This window comes from Eptatretus burgeri, chromosome 7, assembly GCF_056783735.1.
Source record: "Eptatretus burgeri isolate ZD-2024b chromosome 7, Ebu_testis_v1, whole genome shotgun sequence".
Classification (NCBI taxonomy): Eukaryota; Metazoa; Chordata; class Myxini; order Myxiniformes; family Myxinidae; genus Eptatretus; species Eptatretus burgeri.
In genome coordinates, this window is record NC_140967.1 from 73,506,608 (window position 1) to 73,518,006 (window position 11,399).

Sequence of the window (11,399 nt, forward strand, 5' to 3'; positions counted from 1 at the left end):
ACACAGGCCTTTCAGGGCATCTCATCTGCAAAGCACAGAATCATTTGGAATATAAGTTTTCCTTTCTCAAGGAATAACTTTCAGCAAAAAGCATGTAGCCAAAATGTCTTATAACCCAGATAATTAAAAAAATTTTCATGAAGAGCAAGTTGAAGAAGTCTTTATAGTGAATGAAGAACCAGTTTTGCCGGTGAAGGCGAGTTTCTATCTGTGTCAGTGGACAGGTGGAACAACAGATAAAATCCACAGTGTGTTGATTGGTGTGTGCTAACCACTATGGGAAGCAAGGAGAAGCTGATAATTCAGACATTAACCTTTCATCGGAGCAAAAAAGGCATCCTGTTGGTTTACTTGAACAAGTCTTTACTCTAAGGTTCATTGAAATAAGCAAAGAAGGACAACTCGTCTACTGAGAGGACCAGGCGATGAAAGTGGTCACCACAAAAATGACTTTCAAGGAAGAATGATGTAATCACTGTCCAATACCGCATAGTTTGTTCCCACGGGTTCAAAAACACCAGAAAAATGTTTTGAGTCTAAAATATGGAGGAAACAGCTTTCGGTATCATGCAATATTTTTGGTTTCAACAATATATGCCAATAATCAATACAATAATAAAAAAAAAAAAGAGTGCACCATTCTCCTGTTGGCACTCACAATTTGCAGGTATTGCTCTCCACCTTGAACATGTGTTGGACTGACCAAATCGGTCTTGGGGCAATTTCAGACTGGCATTGGGGATAAGGATCAAAAATGACATTATTCGAGTAAGCAACTCCGTCATTATCGCGGAATTCTAGTTTGCTGTTAAGAAACCCTAATTCTCAAGAGAACTGGGACCCTATGTGTCCGAGTTCCTTTGTAGATCTGCATGTCGTTGGTATTATTATCTATGGCTCCTTCAGCAGCAGCAGGTTTATTTTATGATGGCACGAGTCCATATTTCTGTGGTTTTGACTCCTTTGTGGACAAAAGACGACCCCTTGGTCCTTTTGTTCTGTTAATTCACATTTTTCATTTGAAATTGCATGCTACAGCTACACCGTCAGCCAGTGAGTCCTCTGATGTGGATATTCTGGATGCTGAATGTCTAAGAAGGACCAAGGACATTTAATGAAAACCAAAAGGGTGTGTGTGTGTGTGTGTGTGTGTGTGTGTGTGTGTGTGTGTGTGTGTGTGTGTGTGTGTGTGTGTGTGTGTGTGTGTGTGTGTGTGTGTGTGTGTGTGTGTGTGCAAATTGCTGTTGTGGGCTGCTATCTCTACACGTAGGTGGGTTTCAGGAGATGGAACGGAGACCGACCAGGTCTCAAAGTATGCATCCATCTCTGCTGTGTGTGTGTGTGTGTGTGTGTGTGTGTGTGTGTGTGTGTGTTTTCACGCACATGTATTAGTTTTGCATCTCTCATCCATTTCTTTAAGAAAGGACGTGATGTATATTGTACTGCGGTCCTGTAAGATGTAACATGGGTGTGATGACGGACATTCCGACCTTTTTCCAATCTCATTTTGTTTTTGCATAAACGTTGTTTTTTTTTTCCCCCCTGACTGTACTCAATTGCGATGGTGTACCGACTATATACCATCACAGTCTTGTCAACAAAGCCCAGAAAGAAAGTGAGATTCTTTAAACGTTCATGAATAGCGAAAGTATTATTCATATTCTCATTTATACAATCAATAGATAATAATAATTTCTGTTGTAAAGACACAAGTGGCAAAAATTGTGAAAATTTTCAGACATTGGAATAATGTTAAAGGAGTAGTTGTTATTTCTACCTTCGTCATGCATTAATCAGAATGATGTTCCTTACATTTATTTAGATGCTTGCTTCAAATAGTCCTTCTCTACATAAAGGTCAGCAGAAGTTTCTGGAAATCCAAATCCTGTCCTATAATCCTTGCATGTAAACAGATGTAATTCTGTGGCTTGGATTAGTGTTCAAAATGATTACCTTGTTCAAAGGACTGTTTGGTGGCAGCTTCATCAGTGTTGAACCGAAAGGAATGATGGGTAGACATGTTGCTGTCAAATTTGTGGGGCTTTCAAGGACTAATAATATATATCTCTTGAGAATATAAGAAAAGCCTGCTGGCCTGTGTACATCGAATGGCCCGAGTTATGCTGCACAGAGAGGATATGTGAACTTTGAGGTACGGGTCTCTTCACTCTGTGTGTGGTTGTGCAGAGACTAAGCTTTTAGTTCTTTCATTCCTTTTTCATTAATTTGCTGCATATGAGTTTATATGCTCATCCATTATGTTCAGGGGTGAACACCAGTGGTTTTCTCTAATAAAATGGCTGCCATAAATGCAACAACAATATAAGAAGAAACGTTTGTCATTTACTGGATTAATTCAGTATAACGATTGTTTAAACTTTAAATCACAACAAGCGCAGGTACATTCAAAGTACACTGCCCCCATGCCAAATAAATAAATAACAAATCCTCCAGCGTGGGACAGCGCCGGGCGCCTTCAGTGCCCCGTCGTGCAGCACATGGAGACAGAATTGGGAGGGAGCAGTGTACAATTACCGATTGATTAATGGATTAATTGCATAATTAAAATAAATAAATAATAATCGTAAAATAATTAATTTCTTAAATCAATTGGCTAATAGCGTACCAAAACCACAACTGTTTCATCCGAATCTGTAACTTTTTTTAAAATTAAGTAATTCATTGAAAAATGAATATAATTAATCGATTAATTGATTAATCAATATATCAAAAAAATACTGTTTATAGCCTAATCACTCGTTATCCGTCGTGTCCAAATATCAGCTTCCGAGCTCAAAAGCTGCCTGAGATATTGCCCATATGAGAAACAAAATATATAAGTAATTAATAAATCGATAATAATTAAGTAATTAATCGACTAATTGATTAATAAAAAAAATAAAAAAACACCGTTTCATGCAAAAGTACAACTTCACTTTTGTCCCCAAATGTCAGCTTCCCAGCTCAAAGGATGGCCGAGATATCGCCCGGACAAACAAGAAAGAAAACAAGAAAGCAAGAAAAAAATGGCGGAAAAACTGAGTACGTACTCCCTTCCTTCAGCACCTGGCGATGACGTCATGCATCACCTGGATATGGAATTGGGATGGAGCAGTGTACAATATTGATATGCTGCAAATGACATAGCATTCGTTTGCTGTGTGAAAAAAAGTTATTCAGCAGAATCCTTACTATAATTCACTGACTGGTGTTTGTGTGTTGGGTTTGTGGGTTTGTTTGTTTGTTGCACCACTCCTCCTACAGTTCTGGGTCAATTACATCCAGACTTGCGACATCGGATCAGCACCACCCCAATTAATGTGTCGGGGTGTTTTTATCTTTGCCGATGCTCTTTGGGGGAGGTGGACACAAATTCTCTATGTAAATATGTATCGTGTAGTGCCACCTCCAGGTGGGGGAGGGTATTACAAGTCTCCACCATTTACAGTACAGTATTCCTGTCCCCACGTTTTCTGGTGCAATGAGGTGTTTTAAATTATAAGCAGTAGGTATGTTTTTGCTTCGTGCATATAACCCGGGTTATTTAGTTTTACATATACAGAGCTGTCAGTTGCCTATACACCGCCCAAAATAAAGGTGTGCGTCAGATGAACGCGTTACATGCTTGGAACACGATCGCTCAAAGGATGGTACTCTGCTGGTAGACAGCAATAGGACCAGGGGTCAGAGCTTGAGAGTGAAGAAGAGGAGCTGGATCATGACATTTAGCAGGGGTCTTTCACTCAGAGAGTAGTTAATGCATGGGATTATCTCCCTGGAATGGTAGTGGCAGCAGAAACGGTAGATAGGTTTAAACTGTAATTAGATAGGTACCAAGAAGCATTGAGGACAAGCCGGCAGGCGGCAATGGGTCGCCGAGCATGGAAACTATAAGACATAGCAAAATAGATGTCATATAGCGGATAGGGAATCACCTTAAGATTATGCATATCAAATCTCATCCAGTTCCATCTACTGATAACCACTCGATATCCATTTGAATGAAAAGTACCGAAAATGCGGTTTGAAATCGGAAATCCCCAAAGTTTGAGGGGGTGCTGTGGGTGAACAAAGATCTAAATCGAAAATCCGGCTCGATCGTTTGTGCACAATGTATTCCAGACGATTAGTGTGAATTTTCATGACCATCCGACCATAACCCTAAGAGGAGTAGAATTTGGCACGAAGGCACCTCCAGCTCTCGCATATTATCGATTTTTGCACTAATTGACCTTTGACCCCTGACCTAAGCGAAATCAGTCAATATGTCCTGAGGCAAAGTTGTAGTACTCATTGAGTACCATGAACCTGCAAAGTTTCATTCGTATCGATGCACTCACCTAGTCGCTAGGGGGCCTTCAATTTTCGGCAATTTTCGCGCATACCCTAATTGTAGGGGGCGCTGCGGGTAAAGTATTCCATACATCACAAAAACCTGAATATATTTGATAGAGCATCACCTGTAAATCATTCGTGCAAAATTTCATAACCCTACGTGGGATAATGGCTTTCGGAATTGATTTTGCGTGAACGGTACCGATTTTGAAGGTTTTTCGGTTGTTGCTGGGGCACCAAAGCGTCCCTAGCAACCATCACAATTTCCAAAGCACGAAGTCATAAGATGTACCTACCACCTGAGTTTGGTCAAAATCCACCCATGTTTACTACCAATTATGCTGATGACAAACGAACAAACATCCAAACATCCAAACAAACAGACAGAATTACTGACAATAAGGGTCACCTATTTCGGCGACCCAATAGAGGGGTGCAAATATTATTGGCACAAATGTATGGGCATGATGGGCCTCATGGCCTCCTCTTGCATTGAACGTCCTTGTGTTTCCTTGTCAGTGTTGAGTAGCAAGTACTGATAAATGGTGGACATCTCCAGAGAAAAGCAATGCCCTAACAAAACTTGAGCACCTCATGTAGCCAACCACCATCGCAATTAAACAATTACTAGCGCTGGTGTTGCAAGCACTTGGATTTGCAACGCTGTGCTCACAGAATGAGAACACCAGGGTAGATTGCGAGGGCACCAATTAAGCTGACAACTGTTGCCACACTATGTTTCTCAGTTTGCACACCATGTAATCAACGCAGTGCCACTTTTTAAAAGCCTAAGAGGCTAGCTTGTGCAACGTATGATTATGGGAGCCAACAAATATATACAGCATGTCAAGATTCACGAAAGGGCTCGAGCGATTACGGCCGTTACGAGCTAACTGCCGGTTCACTGCGGCCCGGCATTCGATACTCAAAATGTGAAGCATGACCTACTTCCTTTATTGTATTTTTTGAGTGTCGAGGGTGTCGGTCATCAGGGAAATTGGAAAGTGGACCTTCCATATTGAAACCAAAAACAAAGTGTAAGGATTTCTTACCTGTAAGCAAGTTATATTCACTCTCAGTTTGCTGATACAATTTGGATATCATAAACTGAACTGTGCATTTATTAAACACATATAGAGATTATGAGAGTGCAGAGCTTGTACGAATGAAACTTTGAGATAGCTAGAATTTGAGAAAGCCTGTTTGTTTGAGGATCAGATGTAGTGCAAGCACATTAAGTGGACACCAGGGTAAATTTAATTACTCAACAGGATATTAGTACACATTGCACAATTCAACATCGTCTGGGGGAATTTAATCTGGGATTGCGACATATGCTTCGATGAAAACACCGAACAGGCCATTCATTTTTACCTCCACCACCAAAGGTGGACAGAGGTTACGTTTCAACCCATGTCCGTTTGTCTGTCTGTGAGTAGGATATCTCAAAAGTTATGAACGGATTAGGACAAAATTTGGTGGATGGGTTGGGTGTGTAACAACAATGAATTGATTCGATTTTGGTGAAGATCCGGATCTAAGAATTTTCAAAGCGATTCTTCATCATTGAGTGATAGGTCCAAAGACCATATATAGTGGGATATTTCAAAAAAAAGTGATGGATGGGTTCGGAGGAAACTTGGTGGACAGGTTGGGTGACATGACGAATATATTTGGTTTTGGTGAAGATTTGGATCCGGATAAGGATATGAGAATTTTATAATTTTTAAAATTGATTCTTCACCATTGAGATATGGGGCCAAAAACAATACAGTAAACTGGATGGTATGATGTTTCAAAAAGTTGTGGATGGATTATAACAAAATATGATGGATGAGTTGGGAAGGTGACAAGAACGAGCAATTTAGAGTTTTGTGTCTGACAAGGATGAATGGTCCAGATGTAGATCCGGCCTATCGGTGCGATACAAAACGTAAACTGTTCAGTTTGGGGGAGGTATGCACTCTACATCGTGACGTTCTTGTTTTGTTATTGCAATAAATTTGAGCAAATAGCACGATGTTTGTGTTTATTGTTGTGATTTTTTTACTTTTTCGGAGTTAAAATAAGATTTAGCATAAAGATGAAATCCAAAAACTGCTATCAAAGGCAGGTGGTAATGGAACCGTCGACATCGTAATGTAACCGTAATGTAAACCACGTGACCAAATCACACAGCCCTTTTTGGACGGTGATCCATGCAAGTTACTGGCCTATAGAGATCTCTTTCTCCACCTTCTCTTATCACATGTGAATGCTTCACTTGGATGGGTGGGGGAAAGGGGCGAAAGGAAATGCTTCACACCAGCACAGCCTTCAAACGGTGCCGATCCATGGTGAGCCCTGGCCTTGCTACTTTCATGCTGTGGCCTACAAAAATGAGGGACACAACCTTAAAACCTGTCGTTTTTTTTTTAAATATTCTTATCTCACAGCTTGTTGGTATCTTGCAATATCCTCCATTTCACAGGATTTCAACCACCCAATTAGTTTCACCAGTTTCCAGCAACAAAGCATGTGATGGATTTGGTTATTTTCAATTAGTCATATGGTTTTATCTCTTGTTCAAACCACATGAAATATTTATTCAGTTATATATATATATATATATATATATAAATATATATCTCTTGAACCATGTGGAGTGTGACGAGCACACGCCTGATCTCCAATGGATGGATATAGTCCTACACCAAAGCGTCACATATAATCTAGAGGCCTTGGACCGGCGACTCTGTGAAACAGACAAAGATTACATGGTCAAGATCAGTGAAACATCAAACGGAGCCGCCTGTACAGATTTTGGGTATTTCTGCCCTCATCAGGACGGCATACAGATAAATATCTAATCAATGATGACCACATTCGTCATTTATACACGAGACGCACCTCCTGTGACTATTATGGTGAGCATCACCACAGATCATGTCACACATGGTAAAACCGCATCATCCACAAAGAAATACACCATCTCCAATGGAGATCGAGGGAGTAGTACTGTGTCCAATATAGATTGGGGGAGAACTCGTCACACTCGACACGTTTTGATTTACCCGCCGATCACATCATGTGCCTTCTTGTTGAATGGTTTGCATTAGCGGAAACAATCGTCTGGGTGGCAGACGGACGGTTGTTCTTTGCGGATTACGTGGTTTTACCATGCGAGACATAATCCGTGGTGCTCACCATAATACTCATGAGGTGCATCTGATATATATATATATATATATATATATATATATATATATATATATATATATATATATATATATATATATATATATATATATATGTATACACACATATATGTATACACACATATATGTATACACACACACACACACTGCTTACACATTGTGTAAGCATACGAACCGTCCTTCCCCATTTTCTCGGGTCGCTCACCTGCATTTCATTTTTCATTCATATATTTTCATGTTTTTTTTTTCATTTATTTATATTTTCATTTCCGGATGCTTTATGTTGGTTGTGATTTTTTTTTTCCTGGTGTATCGGCTTCGATTTCCATCGGCATACAAAATTATCGTGCTTTCCCATTGTCTTGTCTTGGGTCACTCAGCTGCATTTTTTTCAGTTTTTCTTCATTTGTGGATATTGTCCGACGATTCTGTGACATTTTCCGTTGTACCAGCTTCGATGTCCATTGGAACGCAAAATTTCAGCTTTCGACGTAACCCAGAAAGTACTGATCATTAATATCAGTCAGTGAGTCAGTGGTTAGAAATAGCTTCATATATATATATATATATATATATATATATATATATATATATATATATATATATATATATATATATATATATATATATATATATATATATATTACATACATACTAGCGGGTTGTGCTTGAACTGTGCTTCCCCATTGTCTTGTCTCGGGTCGCTCACCTGCATTTGATTTTTCATTGTTTTTTTTCATTTATTTATATTTTCATTTCCGGATGTTTTCCGATGGTTGTGTGATGTTTTTTCCTGGTGTATCGGCTTTGATGTCCGTCGGCACACAAAATTACCATGCTTACCCATTGTCTCGGGTCACTCACCTGCATTTTTTTCATTTATTTATATTTTTATTTACGGATGTTGTCCCATGATTCTGTGACTTTTTCGATGTACCGGCTTCGATGTCCATCGGCATGCAAAGTTTCGGCTTTCTTCGTTACTCAGAAGGTACCGATCTTTAATATCAGTTGGTGAGTCGGTTCATGGTTCAAGAGCTTATATATATATATAATGAATGTATATATATATATATATATATATGAATTACACAGCCAGACTAGGAATCAAATCCAGGTCCTCTGGTGAACTGTACCAGTGCTCTGATATCTGAGCTTTCTGGGCAACCCATCCTCTCATGGATACTAGACTGGATTAGACGAAAGGACGTGTCACAAATGTTCACTGTACTTTGTTTTTTGTCTGCGTTGCTGTCAGGTGCACAAAAACAAATCAATGTAATGCAGAACTAACCATCAATTTAAATTATTTAAACTTTTATCTGCTGCAAACAACATGTTTGCTAAACAACATCACATCCCAATTGTTCTTGCCTGTTTTGATAATGCTGAAATGTGCTGGATTATGAATGTTGAGCTATTCCTGCATCAAAGGAACCTTCATTCATCAAAAGTATGGACAATCAATGTACCTTCTTTCCAGCAAGAAGTGGTTCTTGGGAGAGCAAACGTTTCAGGTCAAAGAGATGAGCAGTCGCAGAAGATAGCAACCATTCACGTTCTAAAGGATCCAGCTGCAGGGGTGACAGAATCCATATTGTACTGCATGTTTCATGTTACATTAATATTGGTGCAGAATATATTATAAGGAAGAAATGGGTCTCATGGAGTGAGGTGAGGGGAGGTATTTATTGTTCGCGGATGCATATTGCACCAGGATTAAATTAGGAATTCCATCTTTTCGTTGCATCATTACTGGGAATGTACCACTGCTGCAGTGCCCCTACAAACTATGGCAGGAATTTAGAATTTGGCCAGGATGCCGGTGACTACTCACCCATACTCTTTGTAAAAAACACTGTGGGACTCTAAAAGTCCACCGACTAAAGCTTGCAGACACATCCCCAGCTTAAGTCCCCAACTGAGGGAGAGTACACTTATTGATGCTTGAAAAGCACCACTCCATACTCAGGTTGAGAGCCAGGTATAGTGAGGTTGAGAATCAAACCCAGCCAAAACAGCTCAAAGGCAAGTGGCTATCTTTGTGCCATCCCCTCAGACATCAAGAGGGGGTGATGATAAATAACATTACAGGCTGAGAACAAACGATACGATGCAAAGGCAGCATTGTTTAGCAATTGGGGACAATCGGGTTGGGAATGTTTTCCACAGACTCAATGACTGCTGGCAGTATTCTGCCATTGTATTTTCCATCAGTGCAGAGCCAAGGAGACATATCTACAAGAATAGTGCATCAATGGGTCACAGCAGCATGAGACCAGCTATTGGGGTTAAAGTGCATTGAAAGCAATGGGGTGAGAGGGTCAGGGTTTCTGGGTTCGTGGGGTGAGTCCCGGTAAAGGAAATTGGCAGTAGATTGAAAAACAGAACAAAAACAAGCAGGATCGAATGTGAAACATTCTAACATTCTGAGAATGGTTAGCTGTGATCGAATTGCTTAAATAACAACAACAAAAGAAAGCAACAGTTATTTGGTATTAATAACACAAGCATAAATATAGCAAGGAAATACAACAATTATTGTTGTTACACAAATTCATGTAATTATCCAACTGGAACGGCACTCGGTAGAGTGCATACCTCTGCCAGGCTGAACAGTTATATATCCCACAGAACGTTATATATCCCACATATAGGCCGGATCTATATGGACCCGAACCAAAATCTAATCAGCTTGTTATTATCACCGACCCAACTCATCCACCAAGTTTCGTCCAAATTTGTCCACGACTTTGAAATTTCGTGCTATATATCGTTTTTGGCCCCGCATCTCAATTATGAAGAATCGCTTTCAAAATTAAAAAAAAAATTGTCGTGTCCGGATCCGGATCTTCATCAAAATCGAATCAATTCATCCTCGTCACACTTCCAACCCGTCCAACACATTTCGTCCGAATCCGTTCATACCTTTTTGAGATATCCCGCTCACAGACAGACAGACAGACAGACATACAGCCAAACAGGGGTGAAAACATCACCTCCGTCCACTTTCGGTGGCAGAGGCAATAAAGTAATGTTATCAGCTAACAGAACATAATAACAACAACATTGACATGCATTGAGCGTCTAAGGTAACAGCTGCTATGCGATCCTGTACGTCGTGGTATTACAGAAGTGATAGGGACAATCACGATAAAGGATTGCAGCACCATGACTAGCAATTGAATGTGAAACAGGTACAGGTATTAATAAAAAAAACTTTATTAAGAGATCATTGAAAAGTAAGGAAAAAATAACATCACTGTCTTGTTTAATGCACAATCATTAATGCAACTAATGAAGAGAAATCAGACTATATTAATAATTCTTAAATAATGTTTGGAGTTCCCGAATTGGATTCATTGAGACAGAAGTTAATGACATTTCAAAAATATTGTGGGATTTTGTTTGTGATGATATATGTGTACTTTGCAAGCAAACGAATAAACAAACAATTTTACATTTGTGTCAATCAGGTCACATATTCACAATGGCAAAACAGTCGTCGGGAACTTTCACTTTTTGACAACTGCTGTTTGCAACTGGGAATACATCAAGAAAGTTTCTGTATCACTTTGAAGCAAAGATAAGTAGCTTCACAATTCGGGCCGCAGAGCAGCAGTTTTACCAGTTAAAGGTGGATTGCACAAGGCATGATCGAGCACACAAAGTAAGTGACCTCACAGACATCCCAAATCTACGAGCCCAGTGATTTCGCTCGTTGGGGCATTGTCGTGACCAGCGCAGATTGAGCAACAACTATCACTTGTAATAATAAAATGTAAAGTGAAAAAAATTGGAATAACTGTTGGTTAGTTTACATCTTTAGGTTATATATATATATATATATAGGTGCGTTTCAGCAGT

At 39.5% G+C, this 11,399-nt stretch overlaps 1 protein-coding gene across 3 annotated transcripts in view; it reads right to left on the bottom strand.

The window, feature by feature from the left end:
• Positions 1 to 11,399, bottom strand: part of LOC147023539 (uncharacterized) — a 181,810-nt gene that overhangs the window by 45,730 nt on the left and 124,681 nt on the right. For all 3 annotated transcript variants that reach the window (XM_085889036.1, XM_085889037.1, XM_085889035.1), the window contains one exon: positions 9,005 to 9,106. In XM_085889036.1, the coding sequence (XP_085745162.1) occupies positions 9,005 to 9,106 (102 nt within the window). The remainder of the gene's footprint in view (positions 1 to 9,004; positions 9,107 to 11,399) is intronic.